We start from the raw sequence: 20,354 nt of genomic DNA on the forward strand, positions 1-20,354 counted from the left end.
GCAAATGTGAAAGTAGAGGGCTGCTTTAAATCATACCTGTTAAGAGGTACCGTGTTGCGCAAATCAAAGCATGTTTGTTGTTGACTACAATGTTCGGATTATGCTAGGATAATTATTCATGTGTATCAATATGTATCAATTGGCTGTAAGCAGACCTGCAACTGCGCCAGGATGGAGAGATCTCAGAGCTGGAGATGACGCAAATGACCCAGCTCCCCCAAAAAGTGTTTCAAGACGAACATGGCGGCAACTTAACACAGGACCAAGATGACTGTGGTTATCAAAAGACAAGACCCAAGGCATTCTGCCCAGATACGAAGAAAAAAAACACCTGGTTGAAACAATACGATAACTGCTTTTAACAAATCTTCATGATCGGCGGATAAAGCAAAACGGTTGTAAGAGCTGGGCTACGGAAAGGGAGAAAGCTCAGCACCGTCAAGAGGAAGGAGAGAGGCATGTTGTCACAGAGAACTGGGATTTTCTCAAGAGAGCCATGGATAACTGTTATATGACAATGCCTGGCTTAATTCATTTGCGTGCACTAATTGGATAGGCATAGCAGATCATCGCTAAGGTAAGACAGGACCACTTCAAATCCAACATATGAGAGGAAAATAACACAGGAAAATCCTCAAGTCAATGAATATTGTGGTAAAGGAACCTTTACGGTGGAGTCAGCCAGTGCTGCGCTTTCCCAAAATATGACCAGGGGTGCTTGGATGTGTCGGCAGCAAGATGACGGCTTAAATATCTGGTTTGCACCCCGGGAGAACGAAAAACCTTTTACTGATTCCGAAAGGGCCCAGAAATGGCGACTGTCCTTAGCATCTCTCTTGTTTTTTACCGTCCTACTCTCTGATCACTTATGGTTCTGCGCCGAGGCGAAATTGACACGGACCAGAGAGAAGCGGCTGGACAAGTTAGCATTAACAGACATGGGTGATTACTTTCCATCTACAAATCATATACTTTCATCCAACCTCCATTCACCTTACAACAGCCTCAGAAAAGACAAAAATGCTATTTTTATAGGGAATTCTACCAAACCTTTGTGGCGACTAGAAACTTGTCATCCGCATAGTTTATCAAAAAACTGCTTTACTTTTGAAGATGCAGAACCTGTCTGCAGGAGCATCGCCGAGGACGAGGGGTCGGAATCGGCAGTTTTGAATTTAAGCGATTTATATCTTTCTTTTTGTAATTCGTATTCTCTTTTGGATTTGTTTAATGGTTTATCGAGTCCAGACAATTTGAATTGTAGCCTAGACGTGGTTGTGGATGGCAATCTAGCTGGATGCAGTCAATGCATTCAAGCATACCAACGTTATGACCAGCATGCTCAGGAGAAATATGAAGAGTTTGAGGTTATGATTCACAAATACTTTGAATCGGATGGATACTCAGTGAAAACGTGTATGGAAGATTGCAAGGTAGGATTAAGCACGTTTATTATTATTTTTTGTAGCTGTATATAATAAAAACCGTGAATTAGGTTTTTCAGTCGTCATGGCAACTCATGTCTTAGTTGCAGATAAATGTGTTGCAGTAAACAAAAGTATTTGAAATACAGAACACCTTGTTTTTTTTTCCCAGGTGTTTCAATATTGAAATTCGGTGGGTTTTCTCGCATTTCTTAAAACGTTTTGGGAATCAGTTCTGATTATCTCGGTTTAAATTGTATGAAACTTTGAGATGTATGGGTTTTTGTGGGATAATGATTGTAACTTGTAGTTTTTTTATTAGCATTTATGTTTTTATATCTACTGTAAATCCTTCCTTCCGTTTTACGAAATACTGCGAAATAAATCAACAGTGATATAACAAATCTGCATATTAATATACTGTACGTATTAATGTGAACCCTCAGCTGTTTTACCACATTAACACAACATGTTTCATAACTTTTAGTGTAGTATTCCTGAAGAGCATAAATACAACAGATACTGTTACTTCTAAATAATAACAGAACACCGATATATTCAACAGATATAGTACAAGTACAAGGGACCAGTATGTCAATGTTACGATTTACCTGTGCAGATGTTGGTGGGTTAAAGAAATACTAAAGTAGTGCCGATTACAGTGCATCGCACTATTGACTAGACACGATTCAACAGCGAAGCTTCTGCGAGTTAATGTATTCAGCAGCAGCGCGTGCGGTTCATGGCTTTCTTATTAGCCCGTGCTGTATAACAATAACTCCTCCAGGTGGTTTGTGATGGTTAGAATCAGATAGGTACTGCAGTAGCCTTTGGGGGAATGACGATAGAATTTCAATAAGGTAAATAACAATGTTTAGTGTATCGCTCGCTGTGTTTTTTTTTCTTTTTCGTCCTGTTAGCTGTCAATCCAAAGAAAACCTAATCATTTTTACGTACCTCGTGCATTCTGAATCATGATTTTTACTTTAAACTACTGCATATTAGGTATAATTGTCAAATGGTGCTGAAACGGATGTTCTTTTTTACAGGCCTGGTATTACAAGTCAGTCAGGTAAACGTAAAAAACAGAGACGTCGATGACGTTTAACAAAAATATGTCCGTTTTGAAACAGTAACAATAATCTAAGATTCCCTTGAATTTATCTTTCTACTTCAATATTAGAATCACTAAATGTCCTTAAGTATCTTCGTGTAGGTTTTATTTTAATATTTTTTTTTGTTTTCTGTAAGCAATAGGCCATTATTAAAATTGTATATATAGTAGTATATACACATGCGCATTTGTACTGAATGCAGTATAATTTGGGGTTAAATCATATATTCTTATTTGTTATATAAATAAAACGTCCACTAACTGTTACATTTAGGATTTGTGAAATTAGGTCATTGTACAGCATCTCGACGTAATATGTAGTAAAAAGTATGTTGTACGTCAATGTGTAACTGGTACATTAGTCTTGAATTCTGTCTTTATATGCAGCAATCCAATAACTTAACGTCATTCAAGAATTTTCTAATGTGCTTCTGCAAGTTTTTGAGACAGCAATGTCATATATGAGAAAGACATGGGGAAGTACTCTAAAATGTTTTGCTCTCTAACTTGTTGCTTGTCGTTAATTTATTATCAATGAGATAATATATATCTTACAATGTATAGCATTATTTTTTAAAACTTTTTTAAAAAAAGGCATTTTTCAGAACTGACCAATTCTGGTCAGAAACAGATTTGCTAACCTTTGTATTATTCCTTCAAATTATACTCCTCCCACCTTCACTAACGCTGACACTTTTTAAACTTCTAGGAGAACGAATATCACTGTTTTTACTGACAGCATAGGCTTTTGTGCAAACATTGCATCCAGGACAATATACTGTAGAAGACATAAGTTGCTGTCCTTGGTGCTGAAATACATTCGCTTGACTGTAGATCAACACTTTCATTGGTTCAAAACAGTTAATTATTAATATCTAAAGGATGACATATCCACAGACATTTATAAACATAACAAAACAGGCTACTGAATATATGGTTGACTGAATTGAGAGCTTCAGGATTAATTTATAAATGTTTACAGGTGAAAGTGCAAGAACTATTTAGAACTTTGTCACATGTACACAAAGACACAATGTTTGAGGACTCTGAAGTCATGGCCCAAGTAACTCATTTTCCTATTCAAACCAGCCTAGAACAATTTTCGTTGTGAGACAAAGAAGAACTCATCCATTTTCATTAACTGCTTAGTAGTCAAATGCAGGGTCACAGTGAGCTTTACTTAGTGGAAAATTGGTTTCATGCAGGATACATCTGGAACAGGATGCTAATCCATTGTGGGGCACCGTTTAGAGACGCTAATTAAAATAGACTTATAATTGGAGTAAGGGAGGAAACCAGAGCACCTGGTGAAAAGCAGATAACATAAAGACTCCACACAGGAGGTTAGAATTGAACTCAGAACCCAAATGTTGTGATGCAGCAATGCAAACCAACAGGCTACCATGCCATCCTTACTCATAGATCGATGCCCCACCAACGGTAGAGTATAATTTCCAGTGAATTAATTTGATAAAGGTAAGGTTTATTGAAATGTTTAGAAGTGTTATGCAGTATAAATCACCAGATAAAATACAAGGTGAGACTGAAAGATTGACTGGTGATAACATTTCATTCCTTAATTAATGTTTAACACATGCACATGCTAACTATTATGACAAGTGCAAAGAAACTTTGATTCTGACCTAATTGTGAATTAAAAAAAAAGTTTTAGGCAAAAGTCAATAATAGATTGTTCTTTTTTTAAATACTGTAATAGAGACTTTCTGTTACACCTATGAAAAACAGACCAAAGTCCTTATTTAACCTGGGATCAAATTGCCTATCCTATTGGAACGATTCAGAATAACATATTGATTAAAAACGTATTGACCTTCAAGAAAAGGCCAGTGGGTGTTTTTCCATCAGTTTAAGGTTTACTTTTCTCATGAAAATTACTTGGTAGCAATTACAACCACAAATAGTCTGGACACTGTGTCACAATAATAGTTGTTTTTCAATATAATAATGCTCTAGTGCAATTCTGTGCTGTATATTATATTATTTCAATTTCCTATTGAGCTAATACTACAATATTTCAATGTTGTTGGGATCACAGTAATGGCAAGATCCATGCATTAACTTTGAATCCTGTTGCTTTACTTCCTTATTAAAGTAGTTAGGTTTCATGCGGTTTTGTGCAATGGGCTCCTATCATGTTGAGAAATGGGCAATCACCTGGAAAATAATGCTTAATGTACACATATGCAGGGTTTTGCGTGCAGGTGGTGAACATAAATTATACATACAAAATAGGAAACACTCAGCAAGAAGAGGTTACTTGATTATATTAAGACCTTGTTTATATCTTACTGACAGGAAACAATAAATAAAGATTAGGGTAGGGCAAACAAAATGCTAGAGTTTACAGTATCTCATAAAAAGTGTACACTTCAAGTTAAGGGAAGTTATGTTCAAATTGTACACACTACTACTCATTTAGAACACTGTGTACATTTTTGTCACATCTTTACAGAAAAGATGTTGCTGCTCAAGAATTAGTCTAGAGAAAAGCAACCAGATGCATATCAGGGTTTAAGGAAATGTTTTACAATGAAAGGCTGAAAGAACTGAGCCTTTTGAGTCCTGAATGGAGAACTATAAGGGGACCTTATACAACTATTCAAGATCCTCTAAGGAATTAACAAAGTCCAGACAAGAGGACACAAGGGAAAACAATGCAGAAGTGCATTTATAAAGAATAATGTACTGTATTAAACAAGTGTTTATATATAAAAAAAAATACAAAATCACACAGACTTTTAAGACTTCTTTTTATTTTTTAAAAATTTTGTATCAAATCTGTAAAAATTTGTATCAGGAAGCCATGATACAGTGTTTTATATTGCACAATTTACAGCTGTCAATAGCACCTTCCCAGGGATATATCTTCATCTTCTTCTCAGCACTATACACTAGAGCAGGAGGTCAGTAGTACTACTTGGCAGAGTCTGCTTTCAAGATATTGGCATGCCAGGCAAATGGGAGGAGAGAGAGGGAGTTCTTAGTATGGAAAAAGGACAGGACATTTAGAAATGTAACATGACATTCCTGTTTTATTTATGAAAAATTGTAAATACTATAGATTTTATTGTTTTTTATTCATACTGTGGCAAACAATATGTTAGAGTCTTATATTAAAAGCCAGAACAATCTCATTTTGTTAGTGGGACACTTACATAAAATAATTTTATAAAACAGGGGTTTAACCACATTCACCATGAACTGTTAAATACTGTACCAACATTCAGTAAATAAGGTAATCTGTGTATTAAATCACTTCCTTCACTAGATATTCACATGGAGCTTTAAAACCTGCCAAAGCATACGTTTATATATTTCTTGGAGTTGTAAGATCCCTGATACATAAAAACATAAAAATATTACATGATATTGTGTTCTTCTAATATGTATAATTTGTCCAAAGGCATCACTATAATTTGAAATTGTACAGATATGCTTTTTATTTTTAAGGTCAGGTTGAAATAAAATATGTAGTACAAAAATGAATTAAATCATGAGACATCATTTATTTCCCAACCAAAAAAAGCTAAAATTGTTATAAAATGATTAAGAGGTTTTTAAAATCAGATCGGCCTGCATTCAATTGTTTGCTTCAACATTTACTGTAGAAAGTTTGTCATACAGTAAATATTATAAATCAAAACATCAGTAGATAATGTTAGGTTTAAGAGCAAAGCATGGGATTTGTTTAAACCCAACATTCATTTAGACTGTAGAATATAAATTTATATTTGTGACAATAAAGTCACAAAGACAATTACAGAACATTATGTGTCAATCTGGTAGAAATAAAACATACTTGGATGTATAATCCTAGTTCATTGCCATAAACAAGGCAAGTGGATAGAGGGAGGACACAATTAGCTGAAAACACAATCAAAACTCACATACATTTTACATTAACACAAAGTCCCATCAATTGGATATATTATTAAAGTGTCTTGTAATTTTGTTATTATTATGTTTTGTTTTCTCATCTGTGAAATCATGATCAAGAATATCTGTGAATGTTGTACGTATTTGGGTTGTCATCATTAAAGAATCCTTCTTGTTTTAGGTTTAAATACTGTAGCTACGCTTGATTGGGAAATTGGCTAGGCCTGAGCAAGTGGGAGAAGCACCGTGATTAAATGTGAGTTCTTGTTCTGTGCTGGTAGTTGAAAGAAGTAGTTTGGAGTTTTTTGTGAAGAAAGACAAGCTTGACCATTTCATGCTTCCACTGTCAATAATCCTCTCTTATTCATTTCACCATGTTTTGGGACTTATGTTGTTGTTGTTGTTGTTATTCCAGTCTTCATCTTCATAATATCCATCCAACCATTCTCTAATCACTTTATCCAATACAGGGTCTTGGAGCAGCTAGAGCCTATCCCAGCAAGCAATGGGTGCAAGGTGGAACACACCCTGGATGGGATGCCACTCCATTGCAGGGCACACACAGACACAAACAGTCACAAACTCACACCATGGCCAATTTTCCAAGAAGCCAATGAACCTACTAGTACAGTTTGTCTTTGGACTATGGGAAGAAACCGGAGCACCTGGAGCAAAGCACACACAAATAGCACCCCAGGTACCGAATTGAACCCAGGGCCCCATTACTGCGAAGGCAGCAATGCTAACCACTGCATCACTGTGTCTCCTGAGCGTCACAATATCACATTTTCAATTATTGACTGTAAAGTGCTGTCATACAGGAGACACTAAACTGAAAATGTCTTATAGGTAACATAACATTTTCCACATGTAGCAATGTGTTGAACCTAATTTTTTGTCATGTGATGCTGTCAAAGTCCCAGTAATAAATATAAACAGTAGTCTTTCCCTCAAAAGACTCACAGAATATGTGAACACAGCCTTTTCCAGACCTGTAAAGTTTCAGAGTATGATTTTCTACAAAAGCCTTTTTTAAAATGCTGAGATTTCTTTGACTTCTGGAAAATATTATTGTATAATATGAAAGTTACTGAATCAGACAAAAACTACGGACTTCCATTTGAGCTTAAGGTAAGTCTAATAAGAATTCATACAGTATAGTGTGTTGTGCTGTTATGATATATGATTCATTTTTTTGTTTGCAGTGAATTGTAATGTCTTCCAAACAGGCTTCTCACTTGTTTAAGATGGGAACATTATGGAAAAAAGAGTTTCTACAATATTTTACTTATGATGGCCTAAGCAATTTCAGAATAAAAATAATGTTCCAACAAATTTAGGCATGGTGGTGTAATGGTTAGTATTGCTGCCTTGCAGCGCTGGGGCCCTGAGTTTACTTCTGGATTTTGTATGTTCTCTCCATGTTCACGTGGATTTCCTCCGAATGCTCTGGTTTCCACCCACAGTTCAAATACATAGTTGTTGATTAATTAGCTTCTGGCAAAATTAGCCCTGGTGTGGGTGTGTGCATGTCTGTGCTTTGTGTCTATGTGTGCCCCATGATGGTCTGGTGTACCCTTGAGGCTGTATTCTGCCTTGTGCCTGTTGCTTGCCAAGATTTTGTTGGTGTGTTGGTAACATTTTGAATAGATGTCAGCAATGTTGATACATAGGTGACTTAAACATTACTTTTAAAGAAAAAATGCATATTTTATAATGTGCAGCAGTACTGCAAATTTGAGAATGTGTTCTGCACTGAAGTTTTTCCAGTAGTGTTTCAGTATGAAACATCAATTAATTGCTTTTGGTAATTAAATCAAAATGTGTATGGCTTGAGTTGGCAGACATTTAACACAATTTAAATTGCAAATGCGTTCTTATGTTAGTTTGACCTTTCCATAAGCACACCACTTTATGTCTGATTTGTTGAATGTCAGTTTAATAGTTCTCCATTTTAAAAGATGAACATTATAATTCAGATATTTTATTTAAAATCCTTTCTAACCAGGCATTATACCACTGAATTGGATTGCTTCTAAAGAAAGGATAGTTTGTTGTTGGCAGGAGGACTTTGTAAGGGCAAGATATTGGTTGGCTGTGTGTGGAAAAATGATATATTTTTAACTCGCAGACAGGTAGTTTAAATATTCATGGAATGAGAAGGGGTTGTAACCAGAGTTCTTTTTCAGCAATGAAACCTTACTATTTAGAAAAGTATTGCCTAAATCCTTTTATTATTCATTTTATTATTTATTTCTGCAGCTACTAAAAATGGATCGTCTTCCTCATCATCATGTCTCATCAGTTCATTTACACCAGATACAGACAGGCTTTCAACAGCTTGGCCTACATCTAGAGTGGATTTATGAGTATACAGTACATACTGCAAGTAAAGTTACAGCTAATTATTCAGTGGCCATCTTTAACTTCAGAAGTAAAAATAAGTCATTCTGTTTAGCTATGCTGCTATAGCTATCACACCTGTCAGCATTTAGAGTTTTCATGCTGCTGGGTGATGGAGAGAGATGCTGACTCAAAATGTAAGTTACCTCATCATTAATAAAACAAGGTAGCTGTTGGGGAGGTGGGAGATGTGAAGATAATCCAAGTCAGTTACACATTATTGCTATTTCAAAATAGTCAAATTGCATTTGCATTAGGTGTTTCCTACAAGTTAGGAGCAATAGAAAAAACTTTAAAACTGGGGTTGAAAATGATTCTTACTGTATAACCAACTGGAGAGTCAGCAAAACAGGAAGTTTGCTTCAAAGCATTAAATCTAGGCATATTGCTGGTTGAATAAAATACAATTAGGTAGTACAATAATGCAGAAAATTAAGAAATACTGTTCAAAATAATGTATGGTAAAAATACAAAAAAAAACCAAAAAGGTTTCAAAAGATTGAACATTGAAGATGATAAAACTTGTTTGAGTTATGTTATAATGTTGTCCACAAATATGAACTGAAAGTACATCAGAAGATTTGATAGTGAAAATGTTTTAATTTTTCTTCTTGTACACATAGTGAACCATTTTAGATTCAAGGACATTGTTGGTGTAGCCTTCTGAGAAGTATTGCAAAGTTTGGGATTTTTTTCTGCTAAAGTGTTTGTGAGCCGTGCAGCAAGGATAGTGCAACAAATCATACTCACGAGTCACTGTATGTTACTGTTTATTCCTTTCCTCATTTCCCTTCTTAACTTTCTATTTCAAAATCTCTACAAGCTTACTTTTAATAAAAATAAATACTAACAATGAAAATTGAGTAAAATAAAGCAAGATATTTTGCACATCATAATCAGAAGTAGCCCACCATTACACAGTATAGGCACATAAAGCCCGATTTAATGCAAAGTTTTTTGAACTGTGTTATCTTGATATTGCAACACTAATTCACTCTGTACTCCCACATTTCTAGCTTGCCTATTCCTATTTTTATGTATGGCCAACTTTTCTTACCTGAACAAAAAATAGAGTCCTGTAGGACAAGAGAACAGCAAATATGATCACTGTTTGGTCTCAATGTGTCTACTTCACATGATCACTGTTTGGTCTCAATGTGTCTACTTCACAGGAGCTGGTATGTGTCAGAGAGGTAAATCTGAAGAATCAGTCCTAGCATTTTCTCCTCTTCCTGATTAGAACTTTAATATTACTGTTTCCTTTTGGATATACTGTAGGTTAGGCTTCTTTCATGTCTGTAATATGTCATGGAAAGCTTAAAAATGCTTAGTTATCATATTTATCATGGCTTTTGTTGAAAGAAGACCGTCTGGTTTATCTCATTTTTAGAGAAATAGATATCCTAGTCATCTAAGACACAGAAGCTGATTTATTTTTCTGCAGCCTTTAGGCATAGAGAGTAGCTGTTCTGTGGGCACTACTTTGCTATGATATAAAAGATTTACTGTGATGAAATCCTAACATTATTCTGCCTTCAAGAGTAACAGATAAAACTATTATTTGTTTGTGATTCTTTCAAGACTGCAAATGTAACACTATTATATTCCTGAAAAAGGCCTAAATGTATCTTTTCTTTTCCTTTCAGCATGGAATACACCTTTACCTGTTCTTTAACAACCATAAAATGTATGTCTCTTTTCTATTGTGGGCTAAAATTTAAATTTCACTGAGACTCAAACTTTCCTTGTGCATTTTCACAACAAGGACTGTTTGATTCTACTGTATCTCTGGGAGTATGTGTCGATTTCCCAATTAAATCATCTTCTTGGTTTCTAAAGAAGTGAAACATAACTTTCTAATACAAACAGAGTCAACAAGACACATATTATAAAGAGTAATGTATTTATTTCAAAAGAATCAAGGGTTGGATTGTCTTGATGGCTATCTCCAGTTATCAGAGGCATTGACTTTTCTTGTGTGTCAGTTGTTCAAACTAGCAGCATTGCATGGGAAAAACATATTTACTGTATCTTTTTAAAAGGTTGGAAGCTAAATACTAGTTATTTATTAAGCATAGGTATGAAGTATAAATGGAATACAACCTAGAATCAGCCACCAGAGGAGATAACACTAACAGTGATTAACCTGTGAGCCTGTAATCGCAGAGATATAGACAGTGACAAACAGGAAAATCATTTTTTAGGACATATTGTAAATTAAATCTAGTTCAATTTTAGTATGGTGCTGTCATAAAGGGTATAGTAATGTAAAGATTAAGAAACAATTACAATATAGAAGGTAAATAAGCTAGAGTGTAGACAAATATGAATTTAGGAAAACTAACATTCTTGCTAGATATGATTTAATGAAGTCCAATGTGACATTGTGTTATTGATGTGTTATTGGTACCACCAATTGTAATAATAAGTGTGCTGTTGTCACAATACAGATGTTTTGCTTCTTTCTTATTCAGAAAAAAAACACCTCTGGGTTTAGAAACAATGTATAACTCCAGATTACTTAAAACATGTACAGATATTTCACAATCACAGAATTTATGCAAAACATGAAGGTCTTCCACTACCAAATGATGGTAGAGGATAATCACCACACCCTTCACAGTTCATTTAATCTTTTCTGCAATGCTACTGTATATAATAATGGTAATAGCTAGGCTTTTTCCTTTAGGATTTTGCTTTGTTAAAGTGCAGAGCTCTAACAGCTTACTCATTTTTGATAGTTAATGTGGAACTCCCTGTTTGGGAGAACATGCAAATTCCACACATACACAGTAGTAGCCCGGGATTTGAACCCAGGGCCCCAGCACTGCAAGGTAGTAATGCTAAATGCTAAATGCTAACCACTACACCACCCAATTCTGTATGTTGTAAACAAAAAAAAATATGTACCATACTATACTTATATATTGGCATTTCAGTAAATCTTCTTAGTGCATTACAATATTATACATAATAATATTATTCAAAGGAACAAGTAAAGTATTTCATGCTGAAAAGAGAAGACTCCACAGCCAAAACATTGTGTTTCTTTTCTTCTCTTTTCAGCATGGAAAAAAACCTTTACTTGTTCCTTTGCAGCCTACGCATGACGTAGCTACCTACTTGAACTACATCATAATATTATTACTTTATATCAAATTACAGTATGTATTTTATGATACATAACATACTACTATGTATTAGACCCAATAAAAAAGGATCATATTAATTGATTAAGTTGTGGAAAACTGGTACCGAGATGTACTCCTCAAACACACTTTTAAATGACAGTCTTTTCATGTCTGTGAATTCTGTGTTGTTGAATATTAAACTAGATAACATTCTCCTAAAATACTGAAATAAAATCTTGTGATCTTGAAATAATGAATAAAAAATATCATATCAATGAGCCACGGATAGATAGCTTTCTCTCCTATGTTTGTGCAGCAGCCTAGTTCCACTGACATGTATAATGAGACAAAATCTGTTGGTACCCTCTCATTTGTCTGTTGTGCAAATAAGCCTTTTAGAATTGTAAATACATCCTGCTGTGCAATTGTTGACCATCCATTATATTCTGATAAAAAGATTACTGTTGTTATTAAAGTAGCAGCAAAAAAAATGAAATACATATCTCCTCACCCACACTCACATGGTTTCTCATTGCTTCGTAGACTTTGCTTTTCCTTCAAATGACACTAAATTACATGCTTACAATTCACTTTTAGAGAAAGCTTCTTATGTGACGTGCATACTTTTGTCGACTTCATTTTCAAGTACATTATGTTAGAGCTTTTGGTTTTAGTCGTAGGTTTTTGGTGCAACTAGTGTGACTAGTCATGTATTAGTGCTTAGCCTTGGGTTATTAACATACTGTACTGTATACTAAGAAGAAGGAATTATTATTTAATTAGAATACTTCTCTATAGGCAGCATTTCGAAAGGGAAAGATTAGAAAGTGTCAGTGTATACAAGGCAGTCAGCATAAGCATGTCAAATAAAATATTTATTCGCTCATTATGTAATGGTTTATGCAATATATTTTCATTATGTCAGACAAGCTGCTTTTCTATAGAGACATCTTTTTAAAAGTTTAGCTGCTTGAGTTAGCAATTGATTTCAATTATTTAATGCAGGTGCTGCCTAAACAGAAAGAGACTTTTACTATTATTTTTATTATTGATACAAAAATATTGTATATTTTTGTCCGCAATTCATATTTCTTGGTGAAAAGTACTGTATCTACCTTTCTCAGGTATGAGTATATGTTTTTTTTCAATTAAGTGATAAGCAGAAATTGTGAAATACAGTAGTTTGCTTGCAATATTAGTAATATGTTACATTAGCTTCGCAATTCAGCTGTAAAAACTATGCATTGTGCAAAAAGGAGGTTGTGTTTATTTAATCTTAACAATCAGATTAAATCACTCCCATTATCATCGCTTATAAGAATAAAATATTTTTAAAAATATAAATCCTGTTTGTCTATGTGAAGTGGAAATAGAATCCAGAGAGAAAACAGACAGCATATAGAACCCTGTTATCCAGCTGTTGGGAATAACAGAAACACTTGAAAATTTTAATAACTCAGCTGCTAGGCAAACAAACTGTGACTTCCTATTTTAGGTTTAAATTGTTTCAAGTGGTTGCTTTATAAAAAATTGAAAGTCACGCCTGATTTTATTCAGTGTAAAGTCTGCACAGATTTGGAAGTGTAGTGCCCTGAGGTGTGCTCAGCTGAAGAAATGTTCTCTTTCAAGTGAAATGCATTCATTAGCTCTTGGGGAGTGTTTTTGTCACTGTCCCTCTGGTGAGAACATAATAAAAGTCATTCAATTGGATCCTGCCATATCACCCAGCCCTGCCCTTCTACTCCTACGAGAGTGCCTGACGTGGTAGCTCATCACTGCTGCCCTGACAGCATGTCTCTTGCTTCACTGACTTTGCTTCTAGAGAATTAAGGACCTAGTTAGACCCTCTGTGGAATATTCTGTGGAGACCTAGCTTGTTCTTCTCTCGGGCTGTGGGCTTGGCATCCACATTTCCTCCTTTTTCTTTCCCTCTTTTCTCTTAGTCTTGTCTCCTCCTTTTTTCTTTATATGTAGAAGAATGTTTCAGGTGAGTAATGCAGAGTTCTGGGTTCTGTGGAAGGAGCACCCTCCTTATAAACTCAGTTTACTAGGGTTCTCAATATATTTTTAAGCCTCTCTGTTTTCTTTTTCATGAGTGCCAGGATGGGACTAAGATCATCATTTTCTACCAGTTCCTCAATACAAAACCTATGGTAGATATCAAATTTAGATAAAAAGTTTAAAAAAACGGGATACTCTATTGTTCCTAGATGTACAGTAACAGGTTTTATAAACTAGTTGCTTGGTTGCATTTAAATGGAATCTCTGCCAACTCTGGCTTATTTAACCTTCCTTGTCAATATGATTTGAGGTTTGTAAAAATGATGCCTTCACTAACAATTATGAATATATTAATGTGAACATCTCTGATTTCTACCTGTTAGGCATCAAAATCTCGTAGGTGACTGGGATGTACCTTTTGAGTATTACTTACTGTATATCTGAGAACACTTACTGTACCGTAATCATCATTTTATGCCCTGATGTCAGTAGTAGAAATACTATAGCACTTTGTTCTTTCTGGAGCTGGTATGGTGGTATGTTTTTAGTCTTCTGCTGTATAGTAAAAAGGTTATAGTCATCCACCTTGTCTTTAATCTCCATTTCAAAATCAATAATGTTTTGCTGTTTCAGGCTTCTCTCATGACCCTTGGAGCATATCCATAAGAATACAACAAAGGTTACTGTGACTAAAATCTACCTCACCAGCCCAGACAGTACTCAAAAAGTATATCCACACACATACATTAATTGTCTTTCCAAAACAAAGATAAACATATTGTTATTAGCAAATTTGGACAATTGTTCTTAGTAACTTGGTGCAGCAAGATACCTCCTGTTGTCAGTTTTAAATGTTTTCTCTTGACATTCCATTTTTGTCCTATGATTTATGTTTCTCTATTCTAAAGAAGTCCATTGATTTAACAATATCAGTGCCTTTGACAGTTTTAAGTACTTTAATCAATCCCCCTTGTAGTGTTCCCTGTTTAAAACTTAAAAAATTCAGTTGTTTAGCCTGTCAGTACATTACATTCATATGAACCTAAAAATCTATAGAATCTGTTTGCTCTTCGTTGGAATGGTTTATTTTACTAACTACAGTATACCAGAAAGCAGATAATTGATATACAGTACATCAGGAAGATCAGTAGTCATAACACAAATTCCTGAGGTACTCCGCTAATTACATAACACTTATTATTATTATTATTATTTTATTATCTGTACTTTGTGTTTTATCCATAAAACAGTTCTTAATCCAATTACATGGCTTTTCTTGAATGACTATAATCTGGATTTTGAGATCTTTCTTGATGAACTTTATGAAAATCTACTGGAAATCTGAAGTATTCTATATCATGTGTTGTTTCCATTACTGCTGTTGCTTGTTTAAAGAACTTTAAAAGTTACTAAAGCAAGACCTGTAATCTACAGTATGTTTACTGTTCTGAATACTCATATTACAATATTGATAATCCTCTACTTTGATTAGTTATAATTTACAATACTTTACATGTAATATACAAAAGACATACATTATTGGTCTATAATTACAGTAATTGGCTTGCAATTGTAATTATTTCTGTGGCTGGGTGGTACTTTAGAATTTTTCCAGTCAATATACAGTAACCCTTGTAACTGTTGGAAAAGTTTTGTTATTTTGCTTATGTACTCTTATAACATTTTGTATTTCCTTAAGTATAATTGGTATAATACTATGAGGCCCTGGAGATTTGTTAAAAAGTGCATCTAGCATATGTAACACTTCTGTCTCTTCTATGTTAATAACATTTAATTATATTTCATTATAATTGATATCTGATATTGGTTGTCTGTACTGTACGTCAAGCGTTATGCCTTGTATTTCAAATACTGATTCTGAGACACATGATTCATCTAGCCTATTTCCTTTGCTTAAATGATCTTTTTGATGTAAGGCATAGTGCTACACTTCTATATTTTCCTCTTCAGAGCACATGGAGCACTGCACATCCAGTTAAGTTTAGTATTCGTCACCATTACTATCTGTTAGCCCTGTTTCAGTGTAAAAGAATGCTTTAACAATATCCAATAGAGATTGTAAAAGTGAAGGTGTGCAGCTGAAGTAGCTCACTCTAAGTTTTGTTCTAATAGGCACTGGACATATGAGAAAACTGGGATGGAAGCGTATCACGTTTGAGGATGACATGTCAACAACTCAGGGATGTTATGAAAGACATGGGGGGCTCAGTGAATTAAAAGACTAATCATCTAATGGACAATGAATATGAATGATTCAGGCACCACAATAATCTATTGTTAGGTCCAAAAGAACATTGTTTTCCATTTAAATTTTCTCAGAGATTCATAAAAATGTAGCAGGTTACAAAATTTCTTTGCATCATGGTGTTTTGCATCAAAACAGAGCATTCTTAAATGTTTATTTTTCTAAAAGGATCAATCACTACTTTAGATTTCAGACACTCATACCATGTATTCAGCTGCCAAGAGATTGAATAGAACATACTGTTTCCTCATTGTGTGTCTATATATTTGACATGCTTTATTTGGCATCATGTAGAGTCTGTCATATTTGGATAAAATGATAGTTATAGAATGGCTGTCATTTTCTTAAAGTACTTTCTTATATAATTCATAATATTGTTGCCTCAAATTATGATACAGATATATTTATGGTTGATCATTTTTTTTATGAATACACAACAGACTCTTGTTTAGATTGTAGTACACAATACATAGTAATAATAAAATAATATGAATACATTTAGCCCTTTATCAAATATTTAAAATTGTGCCTGATAGATAGTCATATTCCTGAAGAACCTCTTTGGATTTTATGATCATATTATATTTTTATTTTATTTATTTTTATTATATATAGATAATTAAGATTAGATTGTTTTTAATGCTGTTGACCTTTACTAAACCCAGTGTTGTCTGTTTAGTTAAAATGTTAGTGTTTCATTTGTTATACAGTACAATGAAAATAAAGAATCTATTTCCAATGTCCTGATTATGTATTTACAGAACATGAGTAAATCAAATTAATTATAAGGAGACTAAACCATTGTTCTAGCTTTTCTCATTAGGTCACTACTGGGACCAACAAAAGGAGATTTTTTAAAGAAGAATTTATGATCTGATACCTGAAGGATTTTTCTTTAAACATCTGACACTGTATTGTCATTCTCAAAAAGAGAATAGTTGTAATATAAATGCAAATGATGGTTGATTATAGTATGGACAATCAATTTATCTGCTGCATTGCAAGTATGATTGTTCTCAGGGAGTACAGTTAGATAAGCTGTTAAGAGATCATATTGAATCCAGTATAAATCGTGTATTTCTGGGTTTGTATGTATGTGTATTAATGGAATGTCCTACTCTGACAGTCGCGGTAAAAAAACTGAATCTTTTTAGTCTTGACAAGATTCCTGATTCAAGAATTCATAATCCTCAAAGCCGCTGACAAAGTCTAGACTTTTTTCGAACCAATGGTGACATGCAAACAGATGATACAAGTGGAACCAAAGGGACAGTGAATTTTAAACCGAGAGCAGGAGTCACTCTTTAACACAAAGGCTTTTGATAGTCTTATACTTGTTACCTAGCCTTACTGTCAAAACCAATACTTCCTTCAAGATCTATGAGCAACCACCTGAACTACAGTACATGGACCGAGTAGCCACTTTCATTTGTAACCTTTTTATTGTTTTGTGCTGCTCTACCCTTTTCGCAGTTACCCTTGACCTGTTTCAGTATGTACAGTAAATGATTGTGTTTAAATACTCTGATGTTTATTTGCAGTTTATTTGTGATTCACGTGCATTTTGCAGTGAATAAATGAGGGCAGATAAATGCAACCATAATGATCATGACTTGTATAAATCAGAATGACAATTAGAAGATTTATAAAGCATTCTATAATGAAGGTAATTTGGAAGCAGCTCGTTATGGATATGGAAGGGTCTTATTTGGTCTTATTCTTCCATTTGATCTCATAATCTTCTTGACAAGGTTGCTGGTAATTAGAATGGTTTTAATTTTAAATAGAATGTGAACAGTATGTTATAATGTAATTAACGAACACTGGAATTGGATCAGAATTGAGAATGGTAACAGGATGCAGCTAATATGAGCCCATTAAAGCATTTTTTTGGCAAACTATTCTAACCTTTAAACACTCTGAGTAAAAAAGTATGGAAACTGTCCAATAAGACCAATCCAAAGTGAATCAAAACGTTACATGTCTTAAGACAGGCAAATTACAAATCAAGTACTTAATAGTTTTACTAATTACTTCTACCCAGATAAAAGCCACTATGAGTAGTACATTTGTAAGTGTGATAAGGTTGATTTTAGTCACTAATGTGCCTGGTTTAATGTACAGTACATACAGTAAATGTCTTTACCCAAGGGCTATCCAGTCATGATCCTGGAGAGCTGCTGTGTTTGTTGGTGTCTGGGTCTTTTGTAAGGCAGAAGAGTTGGGAGAAGTGGTTCAATTGGTCCAATTAGAATCTGAACTGGAATGAAAACCTGCAAACTCACAGGCTATCCAGGACCACAATGAAATTGTTCCAAGTTCCAATTACCAAATATTGGTAATTTAATGATGACCTATTAAACCTGCTGATTTGGGGATATCCAGAACCATGATCAGGAAAACCCTGATTTAGGATCTATAAGAAATGTGTTACCATCAATTATTTCCAATGCACAAGAATGGCCTTTGATGGCTGAAGGACCTGTTTCCATTCTTTCAAGCAATACTGTATACCATAATTGAAACTGCAATTAAATTACTTGTATTTAAATCACTTTAGTGGAAAGGCTTCAATAAAACCTTTTAAATAGAGACTTACTGTGAGGCATGTAATAATAAACTATTTATAATATGATTGACAATTTATATTAATTATAATTAGTACATCCATACTTAAAATACACAACAGGAATAAATAAGTGAAGAATCTGTAACATTTTTAACATTTTAGTAAAACTGTTTAAGAAACTTAGTGATACATAAGCATTGAAAGAAGTGGAAGGTTCTGATCTCTTTCTATTACACCAGAAACTATACACCAGATACAATGTTTCACTTTAGGAAATTCTTCAAACTCCACCTTTATTAAATTATGTTATACATATTATCTGACATTAGTAACAATGTGGATATTTTTTCTGTTGTTGATACTATTCAGTTTCACTTATTTATAATACTGTATATATCTGTGGCCTGCTGAAAATGGATTACAGTATAAAGCAGGATTAGGAAAACAGCATGAAGTTCCACTTTGTACACTAAAAATTATTAACTGCTACAACCTTTTTTTAATAAAAGTAAACTAGAAATGATGTGCTGTAGTAAAATGGCAACAACCCTGTATTAATTGAAACATATAGCTTTGCATCACAATAGTCTTTTTTCATCATTAGGTTTATAAATACATATTTTAAAAGTGAAGGCACACAATTTTCTGTTTAATTGATTTTGAACATTTTCTTACATTGTTGGCCTCCAAACTATAGTTGCTACAAACAATGCACAGAACATTCTCCTGTGCTATATTATCTTTTCTGATGTGATGGCACCAAGCTGAATATTTAACTTATGGACACAAGGGGATGGGGTAGGTGGAAATTCCAAATTCTCTTAAACCTGTTGGCTGTGGAGTCCTGCGTTCAAATATAGCCGAAATGATTAATTTTTCATTACTAAACAAAAAGCAACAATGTATATTAGAATGTGTATTACTATAATTAAAAGCACAATAAAGCACAGAATTAACAAAAAGTATAAAAGCTACAATAATAAATTTACTAAACATAGAGTTAGATATTTATGGACATCACTATTCAGAAATCTCTTCTCCCCACTAGGGCACAGATTAATTTGTAAAATGTAATAACTTTCATGTTGTGCCCAAACCTTACTTTTCTTTGTGATTATATTTGGATATTTTTATTTTAAATAGATCACGTCATATAATTCTTCAGTAATAGTTCAATTTATGTGGAAAAGGCAAAAAACAAAATATATACTCATTGTTTAGATGTTCACATTGTTGTCAGTGACATGTTTCAGTAACAGGACTCAATCTGTGATTTCTGCTGAACAGAGACCAACCACAAGTAAATGTTAAGTACAATCAGATTGACAGAAATATTAAAATATCATTTTGCACCTTGAAATCTCTTTGGTGACATACAGTATTTGTTTCACAACAGAAATATGATATCTATTAGTTCATTAGGAATTTTTGAAAACTGTAAGATAAGAAATATTCCTACTTATAAAGAAATCTGATATAAGGGATTGATATGCTTAGCTTTCCCCCTCCTGATGTATTTATTTTCAAATATAAATATTGCCAGGTGTTC

At 33.9% G+C, this 20,354-nt stretch overlaps 1 protein-coding gene across 1 annotated transcript in view; it reads left to right on the plus strand.

Annotated features, from left to right (window-relative positions):
- Window positions 1-704: 704 nt before the first annotated feature.
- Window positions 705-20,354, plus strand: part of LOC148835788 (NALCN channel auxiliary factor 1-like) — a 151,692-nt gene continuing 132,042 nt past the window's right edge. Inside the window, exon 1 of the mRNA XM_088914711.1 lies at window positions 705-1,433. Coding sequence (XP_088770837.1) covers window positions 705-1,433 — 729 coding nt within the window. The remainder of the gene's footprint in view (window positions 1,434-20,354) is intronic.

This window comes from Atractosteus spatula, chromosome 4 (assembly GCF_055471065.1).
Source record: "Atractosteus spatula isolate fAtrSpa1 chromosome 4, fAtrSpa1.hap1, whole genome shotgun sequence".
Lineage (NCBI taxonomy): Eukaryota > Metazoa > Chordata > Actinopteri > Semionotiformes > Lepisosteidae > Atractosteus > Atractosteus spatula.